The sequence below is a fragment of the Dendropsophus ebraccatus genome, chromosome 7 (assembly GCF_027789765.1).
Source record: "Dendropsophus ebraccatus isolate aDenEbr1 chromosome 7, aDenEbr1.pat, whole genome shotgun sequence".
NCBI lineage: Eukaryota > Metazoa > Chordata > Amphibia > Anura > Hylidae > Dendropsophus > Dendropsophus ebraccatus.
In genome coordinates this window covers 131,691,941-131,704,771 of record NC_091460.1, presented here as the reverse complement: position 1 = coordinate 131,704,771, position 12,831 = coordinate 131,691,941, and the positions used below count along the sequence as shown (strand labels likewise).

At 42.4% G+C, this 12,831-nt stretch overlaps 1 protein-coding gene and 1 long non-coding RNA gene across 4 annotated transcripts in view; one reads left to right on the top strand and one right to left on the bottom strand.

The window, feature by feature from the left end:
- Nucleotides 1–12,831, top strand: part of ALPK1 (alpha kinase 1) — a 106,016-nt gene that overhangs the window by 75,203 nt on the left and 17,982 nt on the right. For all 3 annotated transcript variants that reach the window (XM_069978499.1, XM_069978498.1, XM_069978500.1), the window contains one exon: nt 11,477–11,675. In XM_069978499.1, coding sequence (XP_069834600.1) covers nt 11,477–11,675 — 199 coding nt within the window. The remainder of the gene's footprint in view (nt 1–11,476; nt 11,676–12,831) is intronic.
- LOC138797819 (uncharacterized) lies at nt 8,105–9,290 on the bottom strand. Its single transcript, XR_011363999.1, has 3 exons — nt 9,191–9,290; nt 8,306–8,461; nt 8,105–8,200 (listed from the first exon to the last, which is right to left on the bottom strand). It is a non-coding gene; the product is annotated as an uncharacterized lncRNA (long non-coding RNA).

The following is a 12,831-nucleotide window of genomic DNA, read 5'->3' as shown; positions in this document are numbered from 1 at the left end:
AGCAATATAGGAGAAAAGAGACACAATTGTTTATTCTCTCTCTCTCTTTTTATTAAAAGATGAGGCAGTTAATTGGCAGTGGCCTCTTAGCTGCAGTGTATGCTGGGAAAGGTAGTTTGCGCCATCTTGGATATTGACTGGCTACTAACTTGTAACTCAGGAACAGCGGCAGCTAGAAAGATGGGAGACGGCTTAAAATACACAGGGGGACTTGGTAAGACCAGCTAGTTTGGGAGCATCTAATTTTTTAGCTCTTGGGTGGAATACCCCTTTAGGGTGCCTTCACACCTACCGGATTCACAGCGGATCTCACTTCTGCAGATTCGAAGTGAGAACCGCTGCGGATCCGGTATCAATTCACCCCTATGATAGCACATATTCGCAGCGGGATTGACATCCCGTTGTGAATATGTGCTTTAACTCCCTGGTGCCCACAGCCCAGCCGTCGCATCCCCCATCCCCGGCGGCGGCACATCCCCCACCCATCCCGGCCACATCCCCTGATCAGCCCATCTCCGGCCCGCCGCCGAGAGCATACATTACCTGCTCGGCGCGGCTGCAGTGAGGCTCCCGGCTCAGGTCCCACTCAGCTGATCTGAGCGGGACCTGAGCCGGCAGCCTCACTGCAGCCGCGCCGCCGAGCAGGTACTGTATGCTCTCGGTGGCAGGATGCGGGCTGGGGGTGGGCTGATGGGGGGATGTGGCTGGGATGGGGGGGATGCACCGGGGATGCGACAGCGGGGCTGCTGGCACCAGGGAGTTAAAGCACATATTCACAGCAGGATGTCAATCCCGCTGCGAATATGTGCTATCATAGGGGTGAATTGATACCGGATCCGCAGTGGTTCTCGCTTCGAATCTGCAGAAGTGAGATCCGCTGTGCATCCGGTAGGTGTGAAGGCACCCTTAAATAAATTGGCTCTGGACTTCCAAACCCTATCACTGTATCTCTACTCAATCCACCCTAGAGATGGCAACAGTTGGGCCAATCTGTGGGGGACCATATGCTTCAAGGTTTACTGCCCGGGTATTGTGCCACAGCCACACCTCCTACATCCTGCTCCAATAAAAGCTCACATAGGTGCATCTACACGCATAGGTGTTTGTGCAAAACAGTTAGAAAACTATAACATGTTCTTTATGTTAATTTAGCATCTTTGGATTCTAGATAAACTTTCAGGTAAATATTTTACTGAAACTAAATAGAATTTAGAGGCACTTTTTATATTGTACGGTATTACATAAATTATGAGGCAGCATACATGGCCAACCAGGAAGACGTCCTCCCAAGCACAGATTTATATTAACCTTCTATGGACCAGCTGTGGTTCTGTCTTAGTTATTACCATCAGGTACATCGCTTTAAAGGGGTTATCCAGCGCTACACAAAAATGGCCACTTTCTTCCAAAGACAGCCCCTCTCTTGTCTCCAGTTTGGGTGGGGGTATGTAACTCATTTCCATTGAAGTGAATGAAGCTTAAAGGGGTTATCCAGCGCTACAAAAACTTGGCCACTTTCCCCCTCTCTTGTCTCCAGATTGGGTGGGGTTTTGAAACTCAGTTCCATTGAAGTAAATGGAGCTTAATTGCAAACCACACTTGAACTGGAGACAACAGGTGGGGGAAAAGTGGCCATGTTTTTGTAGCGCTGGATAACCCCTTTAATTGCAAACCACACCTGAACTGGAGACAAGAGTCATGCTGTCTCTGTCAGAATGTGGCCATGTTTTTGTAGCGCTGGATAACCCCTTTAAGTTTTTTTATATAAATAGATCGTCATCGGAGTGGGAATGCCAGTGCTTCAGGCACCAGTCTATTCAAATAAAAAGCTTAAAGCGATGTACCTGATGGTTCAGCCGCCTTAAATGGGAGCTGAGCTCTAGTTATATGGTGCCATCTCTACCCAGTGAACATGACCAATTGCATCTGGCCCTGTTCATTGTGTGGTGCAGGCACCAAACAGTTGATCGTAGGGGGTTCCGGGTGTGAGTATACTGTCCACAGGATAGGTCATCATGTGTCCTCCCCCCCAAAAAAAAAATAAAAAATCCTTTAATAGGTGCTGTAACAATACTGTCACCACAAGCACATATTATATGTTTTCAAGTGTTTATCATTAATTTTACTTTTATATATATTTATTTATATTGTCATTTTATGTTTGTATAGGATTCTGTATAGGATTGTATAGGATTATTGCATTGTAATTGCTAGTATGTGTAAAATGCACAGGCACCAGTGACTGCATATATAACATACATCCATAACAGTTGCTTATACAAGACAGTGCTAGGGGCCTTGTTAAATTATATTTATAAATAGAGATGAACACAATTCGAGCAGTCTGATCATTCAGCATTTGAATACTGGTGGCTGAAGAAGTTGGATGCAGGAGTCCAGGAAAACATGTATAAGGCTGTATACATATTTTCCTGCACTTCCTATGGCCATGTTCATACAGCGTACGTTTTGTATAAATCACAGCCGTCATTGCAATTTGCACAAAACACACTTTCTATTGTAATGAATGGAATCCTGGCTGGAGAGTATACATACAGTATAGTATAAGCTCTGGCCGGGATTTCATCCGTCCGCAAGAAAAACTTACAGGTCAGTTTTCTGAGGCTGCTATTTATTGAATAGCAGCTGCAGAGAACCTGGCAGTTCACACAATAGAAGGTGCGGCTCCGGCCACACGCTCCATTGTGTGCAGCGGTGAATTCAGAAAAAATTAAGATCATCTGGCCAGTACTTCAGTATCGGCTGGGATGATCTTCAGTAAGGACCCTATTCCCCCGGACGATTATCGTTAAGATTATCGTTAAATCGTTAGAATCTAAACGATAATCGTTCGGTTCAAATGCAGTTAACGATTAACGACCGAACGAGAAATCGTTGATCGCTTTATAAGACCTGGACCTATTTTTATCGTTGCTCGTTCGCAAAACGTTCACAAATCGTTCGCATTGAATAAGACATCGTTCGGTCATTCGCAGTAGATACGAACGCAATAGCGAAGAAATAGCGAAGAAAAAACAGTCGCAAATACGATAATAAGTAACAATTATCGTTCCATGGAAATGAGTGAACGTTTTCAGGTCTTTCGCAATAGCGGTCGTTTGAGACCGTTAACGATTATGCGAACAATAATCTTCCGGTGGAGTAGGGCCCTAACACTGGCGTTCTGTGATCTGGCTGGGTCACAGAATGGCTGCTATTATACTAAATGTGAACATGGCCTAAGGGTGCATCTAACTTTTTCAGCCACCAGTATTCAAATACAGTCATCCCTCAACTTACAATGGCTTCAGGATACAATATTTTCAACATACAATGTTCTTTTCTGGACCATCGTAACTTGAGACCAGACTCAACATACAATGCTACAGACAGTCCAGATCTGTGGCACATAAGAATAACTAGTTGATCAATCAATGAAACTGACCATTTTGCTGGTAAATCCCCAATATTAGTGAAATGCATGCACTGGTTGGCTGTCTAGTAGTGATTCTCTGAGTATTGTGTGATACTACATGTCCTGTGATGCTCTTTACCTGGGCCAGTTTTCCATAGAGTTTTGGTCTCAACATACAATATTTTCAACATACAATGGTCGTCCTGAAACCAATTAATATCATATGTTGAGGGACTGTTCTGAATGATTGGACTCCAGCATGCCCAGATGATCTAATAATGGAGAAAGATCAGTGTGGGAAAATATCGGTGTGTGGAGAAACGATATGGCCAGTACACTGATGCTATGGAAAAGTCAGCAATGTATCTAAATAGGACTTCATTAGAAAAACGAATTTACCCATTTAATTCTACCACTGAGAACAATTGTCCTTTCAAAATTCAAAATTTAGGAAATAGTATGGATGGCAATTACTAAAGTGGATTACAAGGTATTTTGGTATGGGAAGAAAAAAAACAGAATTTAATCCATGACCACACCCCGACCATACCACCCGCTAATCCCTCTTATCTCACAAGATTAACAGATGACAGAAGTTTTCTTTGATATGTTTAATTTCTTTTTTTCAAGAGCTTTTTATTGTAGCTAGAGATGAGCGAACCTGGAGCATGCTGGAGTCGATCCGAACCCGAACTTTCGGCGGTGGCTGCTGAAGTTGGATAAAGCCCTAAGGCTATGTGGAAATCATGGATATAGTCATTGGCTGTATCCATGTTTTCCAGACAACCTTAGAGCTTTATCCAAGTTCAGCAGCCCCCGCTAATCAAATGCCGAACGCTCGGGTTCGGATGGACTCGAACCCGAACCCGGTTCGCTCATCTCTAATTGTAGATATTTTCAATTTGGTTTTACTGAAGTTAAGAAAAAGGTTGTGTATGTAAAAATACTCAACGTTTACCTAAGGCCCTATTACACAAATCGATTATTGGCCGTATTTGGCCGATTTTCAGCCATTATGGACGATAATTGCTTTGTGTAATAAATGACATGCATAATGTCGGCTGATCGTTGTCTTTTTACATATTTCAACCAAGTAACAATCTTCTGGCTGTTACTCTGTGTAATAGGAACGGTGGCAGCAGACCGTCGCTATCTCCTATGGGCTTCCCGGATTATCTAAAGATCACCTGGGCAGCCTCCCCCCCACAAACCCTATGTAATTTTTTTTAACTTTTTAATGTCAATGGAATAGTCTACACAGTCTAAAGAGGTACTCTTTATTTTAAAATCAACTGGTGTGAGAAAGTTATACAAATTTGTAAATTACTTCTATAAAAAAAAAAATCTCCAGTCTTCCAGTACTTATCAGCAGCTGTTTGTCCTGCAGGAAGTGATGTATTCTTTCCAGTCTGACACAGTGCTCTCTGCTGCCACCTCTGTCCATGTCAGGAACTGTCCAGAGCAGTAGCAAATCCCCATAGAAAACCTTTACTGCCCTGGACAGTTCCTGACATGGACAGAGGTGGCAGCAGAGAGCACTGTGTCAGACTGGAAAGAATACACTTACAGCAGCTGATAAGTATTGGAAGCATTGAGATTATTTAAAGGGGTAGTGCGGCACAAAAAAATTATTCACAGAATAACACACATTACAAAGTTATACAACTTTGTAATGTATGTTATGTCTGTGAATAATTTTTTATTCACAGAGGTGTGGTGCATTATACATTACCTCATCCGTGTCTAGGGCCGTCCACCATTTTGTGCCAAACGTCATCTTCGGACAGACGGCCGAATCGCTGCCGCCTGTCCCCCCTCCGCCGCGTCACAACTGTGCTCAGCCACGATTGGCTGAGCACAGTTATGCTCAGCCAATCGCGGCTGAGCGGCTGATGACGCTGCAGAGGGCGGCCGGCTGAAGAAGACGTCACTGAATGAAGATCGGAGACGGGTGTCGGCACGTGACAGGTGAGTATAGCGCACCACACTTCCGAGTACACGGGTGGGGGTGGTGGGACACGGGGAAGGGGGCCATTCACTAACATAACATACATTACAAAGTTGTATAACTTTGTAATGTGTGTTATTCTGTGAATAATTCTTTACCGCCGCACTACCCCTTTAATAGAAGTAATTCACAAATTTGTATAACTTTCTGACACCAGTTGATCTGAATTTTATTTTTTACCGTAGTACCCCTTTAATGAACTACCACTTTCACTGGACCCCATTAATGCATGATTAGACAACAGATAGGATCTTATAAATACAAATAAAAAATTTTTTAATAAAAATATTTTATATTTATATATATATATATATATATATATATATGTGTGTGTGGTGTGTGTATTGAGGTATTGTGGCTTTGTGTGCGAGTAATATATTGGTGGATGAGACATGAGCCATATAAGTAAGCCATGTGGTTGCAGGTGGGGAGCAGCCTACCCCCGACATGGCTCTTTGTCCCCTCCTATCTCATTTGTTTAATGCTAAACTATGTAAATGTAAAACTGCTATTGTTGCCATTCCTTCACTGGTCCTTGTAATTTGCTTTGGGAAGTGACGGAGTTCAGCTCACTCTCATGATCTCTGAAGGACTACATTGATCTGGTAGAACTAAGAAAACATTGTTGCTGTAAATGTGGCAGCTTCACCCAAACACAAGATGTAAAGAGCAGAGAGGGCAGGACGCCCAAGCAAAAGACATGAAAACACATACAGGCTCCCCATTCTGTGCACAGGGCCCGCCATCTTCAGCTCTTCTATAGACGGCATCATTACTGCGGCATACGTGTCCAATAGAGTGAGGCAGATAATGCTGCAATAAATCCTCTAGCACCTGGCACAGAATCCTAAACATGGGCCCTCTGTGCTGCCGTCTCTATGGAATCCTGACTTTTCCCAACATGTTTAAGTCTACACTTCCCATACTTCAGCCGCTGTATGTCCTGCAGGAAGTGGTGTTTTCTTTACAGTCTGACACAGTGCTCTGTGCTGCCTCCTCTGTCCAAGACAGGAACTGTCCAGAGCAGGAGAGGTTTTCTATGGAGAGTTGTTTTTGCTCTGTACAGTTCCTGTCATGCAGACAGAGGTGGCAACAGAGAGCACTGTGTCAGATTGGAAAGAATACCTCACTTCCTGCAGGACATACAGCAGCTGATAAGTATGGGAAGAATTTATGTGTGTACACTAATACACAATGTTTAACTGGCCTGTCTGTATTGATCTCGCCTTTGTTTTATCTGTATACTTGTGCATCTTAAGCTGCATTCACATGTTCCGTGAAGTTGTCTGTGATCACAAATCTGTGATCATGGACAATTTTATAGCCCATTGCTTTCTATTGGGCTATTCACACGTTCTGTTTTTCTTTTTCATGGATCCGCAATCCGTTCCATGAAAAAATAGGACATGTCTTAATTTGGAAGAGATCACGGCACAGATCCCCCCATAGAAGTCTATAAGATCTGACATTGGCGCAGTCCGTGAAAAACACGGATGGGATGTAATCAGTGTAATTTAAAATGCTTTAAACAGATCCTTGAAAAGCATGCACATGGATGCAATCACAGATGGTTTTTCACAGATCACGAAGGTAGATCGTGGACTTCATCCACGGACCTTGAAAATCACTGACTGTGTGAATGCAGCCTTAGGGTACTATTACACAGAACAATAATCGGCCCTATCTGTCCGATTATCGTTCTGTGTAATAAACACAACGATCAGCCGATGACAATGATCATCAGCTGATCGTTGATATAGGTTTGGACTTATCATTGTCGGCCACTGACTGTGCACCGCTACGTGTAATAGCGGTGCACAGCTGATGATTTGCAAAGTGCATACATTACCTATCCATGGTCCAGGGCTCCTCTTTCTCTGTGCTTCTCCCCGGGTCCTGCCCGCTCCAGCTTCAGAACGACCTGTCTTAGCTGACAGGCCGCTCAGCCAATCACTGGCCGGGACCGCTGCGACCAGTGATTGGCTGAGCGGCCTGTCAGCTAAAACAGGCTGCTATGAAGCTGCAGCGCGCGGGACCGGGGAGAAGCAGACCGCAAGAGGAGCCCTGGACCATGGATAGGTAATCTATGCAGTTTAAGCAAGGGCTGCAAGGGCATCGGTAACGATGTCCATGCAGCCCTTATTAAACGATTATCAGGCCGTGGAATAGGCCCAGTAAACGAGCGCCAATCTAGCAGATCAGAACTCGTTTACAGTTACTCGTTTTATCTGGCCATGTAATAGTACCCTAAGTCTTCCCTGATTTCCTGACGTGATGTAACATATTAGCCAGTGTAGTCACAGATTTGGCTTTCTCGGCACGGTCATTTTCCAAAAAAAGATTGCTGAGCTAAGTCTAACGGCAGGAAGAACTGGCGGACATTGTCCCCGTGACAGTCATCGTCCCGTCCTCAAACCATTCCCATCCCAGCAGTTTGGAGATGACACCATAGGTTGTAAGGCGCGATGCAGCTGCAGCCTGCCGCCTCTTCAGAATGAGATGCTTCCTTTAGACTCTCTACAATGCTATTCAAGTGCTTATTTTCCCCCTGAAGAAACACAAACAGATGCAAACTTCTGTAAACACTTTAGGAATGAATTCAGTGAGTTTGGCCTCTCAGCGGCATTCAATGGGTGACAGAAAAATGTCTAATTAGTGCAAGTGGAAATAATAGGGCCACTTGGATTCCATCCATCCTCCTCTAAGTCTGCCTTTCCGAGCAACTCAAAACCCTTTTGTTTGGTGGGTCACTCTCTTTCAGGCTTTTGTGTTCTAATCTACGAAGAGGAGAAGCAAAGGAAAAATAGATTAGGTGGCAGTCTGCATTTAAGTATACCCTATGCTATATGTTATCAAAGGTGTAATGTGCAAGTGCTGCTTACAGGTGCCTGGAAACATTCCTCAATTGTGTTTAACAACAGGTATTCTGGAGGTGCCAGGTGGAAGTGTCTTTATTGTCCTGACATTATAGTATGCTGCTTGCCTTCCAGATATCTCTTGCAGTAGGATATGGAGCTTTCCAACCTACTTAATTGGTCCTTTGAAATATGAGACAAATGTTGTAGAAATTCAGTAAAGGTAAAAAACAAAACAAAAAAAAAATAGGGCAATTAAATACATTATTAATATTACTATTATTTATATTATATTATTATTATTTTATTATTGTTGTTATTATTATATATATATATATATATATATATATATTTTTTTTTTTTTATTTTTTTTTTAAGTAGTAGTAGTAGTAGTAGTAGTAGTAGTAGTTAAAAAAGCATATGTATTATTAGTTCTTCAAGTCTTTCCGGAGAAATCTTAGGCTTAAAGAGGTACTCCGGGCTGGGGTCATTTTCTGTATATGGCCGGGGAGGGGGTGGATATAGAAGCCGCCAGTCACTTACTTCCCCGGTTCCAACACCAGGTCCCGGATCGCACCGCCCCGTTCTCCCATCCGGCTGCCGCTTCCTGGTCTGAGCTGCGGCTTGAGACGTGACGTTTCAAGGCAGCTCAGCCACTTAGCGGCCGAGGTGGGACTCCGCTATGACCATTGAATGGCTGGAAGCGGCAGCCAGACGGGAGAACGGGGTGGCGCGATCCAGGACCCAGCGTTGGAACCGGGGAGGTAAGTGACTGGCGGCTTCTATATCCACCACTCCCCGGCCATACACAGAAAATAACCTCAGCCCAGAGTACCCCTTTAAATAATCATAGTCAATTTTGCACAACTTCTATTTATTTGACATTTGTAACATTTACCAAAAAAAACTTACCTTACCCCTAGAGAAACAGCTCCACTAGGAGTCTTACTTCTCAACAGATTTCTGCCCATTGCTTATTAGATGATTGTTATGAGAATTCTGTCTCCAGTAACAGCCTGGACAGGATAAAACACAGGAAATGAGGGTGGGGCTTAACTACTGATATATGCAGGAGAGGGGAACAGTGAGTTCAGCACTTTGTTTAAAGGGGTAGTTCAACAAAAGAATAAAAAATTCTTTTCACATCAACTGGTGCCAGAAAGTGCCAGAGATTTGTAATTTACTTCTATTAAAAAAATCTCAAGTCTTCCGGTACTTATTAGCTGCTGTATGTCCTGCAGGAAGTGGTGTATCCTTTCCAGTCTTGGGAGCAGGGATTTGCTACTGCTCTGGACAGTTCTTGACATGGACAGAGGTGGCAGCAGAGAGCACTCTGACTTTAAAGAGCACATCACTTCCTGCAGGACATACAGCAGCCGATAAGTACTTGAAGACTTGAGATTTTTTAATAGAAGTAAATTACAAATCTCTGGCACTTTCCAACAGTTGATTTGAAAGAACTTTTTTTGGGTGAACAATCCCTTTAACCTCTTTCTTGTTGTTGAGCTGCTGCTGTTTCTTTCCTGTCTGCTCACATGGTACCTCCAAAAGTCGGTGCATCCGTATCCTCTATTAGGTTCATTTACCAAGAAAAAAACAGTAATGCTACAAATATAAAGAATTAACACCTGTTATTTTTTTATTTTGCTATTGACTACAAAGTCATGAATGGATTTTAAAGTAGAAGAAACCTCCGTCTTTCCTTTATACATGTTCTCCATTTATTTGTTCCTGGCTTTGTATTCTGTAATTGCAATTACATCCTGAATGTGTGAACACCTCCTCATGATGACAGTAATGATGTACAGATACATTATTTATCAGGTGATTCTGTATAATACATTGTGTGTGTAGTTTTATGTTCTTTTTTTTATAGTATCACAAAGTATACACAAGCTCACAGAAATAGTATAGAATATATATAATATATATAGTGTAAAATATTTGCTAAATAATATTATTGTTCTGGGGATTATAATAAAATCTTGTAGTAATGTGTAACATAATCTGGAAATATTTTCTTTCCATTTTGTCTACATTGAGAAATTTGTATCTATATGCCCTCATTTTACATCCTCTTATTCTTTTTTGCAAACTAGGAAGAAATACCATCTTTTTTATCATTGTGCCAGCAATATAATAACACATTTACACATAGTATAAGATGCGTATATAAACTTTTGATTTGTCTTGAGCCGATCACACAGGTACAAGGCTTGCAACAAGACAAAAAAACATGTAAAGGGGTTGTCAGGTCGTCTGCCTTTTTTAATATACTGCTCTATATAAAAACAATAAACATGTTTGACGAGATTTATCAAATATGGTGTAAAGTGAAATTGGCTCAGTTGCCCCTAGCAACCAATCAGATTCCACCTTTCATTTTCCAAAGAGTTTGTGAGGAATGAAAGGTGGAATCTGATTGGTTGTTAGGGGCAACTGAGCCAGTTTCACTTTACACCATGTTTGATAAATCTCCCCCATTATCCTTCGTTGGTGTCCTCCTCTGGTTTCACCAGTGTCCTCCACTGACTGTATAGCCTCCACTCCCGAGACAAACTTGTGTCGGGAGTGACAGTCACTAGCCGCAAGTCTATCCCGTCTCAGTCAGTGATTGGCTGAGCAGGTTGTCCCTCTCAAGACAAGTTTGTCTCGGTATTGGAGGCTTGGCAATCAGCAGGGGACACCAGCAACACCGGAGAAGGACACTGAGGGAGCACGGACAGGTAAGTATAACATGTTTATTGTTTTATATGGATGGGCAGCAGTATATTAAAAAAAGTCTTACCGCTGAAGAACCCCTTTAATGCTAAAACTAAATAATAGAGATTAGTGCAACTTGCGCATCCTCAAGTCCGACCTTTCGGCATTTGATTACTGGTGGCTGACAAAGTTGGATAAATTCCTAAGGCGGCCTGGTAGCCATGGATACAGCATAGGCCACAGGCTGACATGGTACAGTATAGGCCACAGGCTGTATTCATATTTTCCAGGACTGCATCCAACTTCTTCAGCCACTGGTAATAAAATGCCTTATGATTGGACTCGAGCATGCTCCAGTTGCACTCATCTCTACTAAATAGGCATATCTATAAGTGAAGTTTTATGGAGGTTTTGGTGAAGTTTTATGGACTTTTTAATGATGGGCATGGTTATTTATAACAGTGATAATAATATTGCCATTTCTTCTGTTTATAGGTATTTCTGAAGGCCTGCATCCTGGTCCATGACAGTCGTACAGCAGCTGCCATTGTATTTTTGATTGATCGATTTCTATACTGGGCAGATGCATCCACGAGACTGTTGTCTGTTGCCAAAGTTTTGCATAAAATTTGGCCTTCCATCCCAATAGCTCCGCAGGTGGTTATTCGGCAAGCTCGTATCTCCGTAAATTCAGGTGACGTATCTCTCAGTTGATCTTTCTCTGTTTTCTCAGCTTAGTCCCAATTAGGAGCTACTTGACTTTCAAGAGGACACTCTGCGCCATTATAGGGATGACATTCTTCTGAACCCAGTGGCATCTTTTGAAACCTAGAGACGGCCTCCCCTTTACTCCAACAAAGAAACCAGGATAAAGGGTTTGGGAGGCAAAAGAGGTAGAGGGATTTGTGAAAGGGCGTGGAAAATACTAATTGGGGCTTTTGTCCCTTAACAAATATTCCCTGCTGGTTTCAAACAGGGGTATCCGAACTGCCTTACTTCAGATCAAGAGCCCCTTTAAGACAAAACACAATCTAGGAGCATGTTCCTGTATTCTGTTCAGTGGGACCACTTGACTAAACAAACAATGCAGTTAACAAATAACAGGTTCCTTCATATGCAGCAGGTACCTGTCAGCCAAAAGTTAACATGTGCAATGTATACTTAAGTTCACCTTACGTTTCATATGTGGCAGCTGACGGCTGTGTTGTACAGCTGACATCTATCTGCAGTGGCCAGGGTCGGAGAAATCTCATATTCCAGCCATTTAGCCCCTCAGATGCTGCGGTCAGTAGCAACCACATGGTCGCTCAGATGCCGTGGTGGCCCCCATCTGCCCTATATAACAATGTTGTTGGGGGCTGTCATTGCAGACTGGGACAGAGTGAAATACAGTACTAGTAACAGTACAATACAGAGAGTTAATATATTTTTATTTTAAATAGTTTTTATATATATGAATATATAATTTAATATATAAAAATATTTTTTGTATAAAACAAAATCATGTGGAATTCTAAACTTTGAATGAAATGAAATAAAAAAATGAACATATAACATTGGCCTGACTGGTTATGTCCAGACTAATAATATGTCACAGCATTTATGCTGAGCAGGGAATGCAATAAAATATTGAATGCCAGAATTACTGTGTTTTGATCATTTTGTTGTAACAAACAGTATAGTTTTTGTACAACCAGAGTTGTAGTGATCTAAAGAATATGGTTTATATGTAATTTTTACTGCACAATAAAGGCCATAAAAATTAAAGGAGAAGTCCGGGGATCTTGAAAATTCGACAGCCGGGGGGGAATTTGATCAGGAGTAGAAACTTACCTCTTCCTATGTCTGTG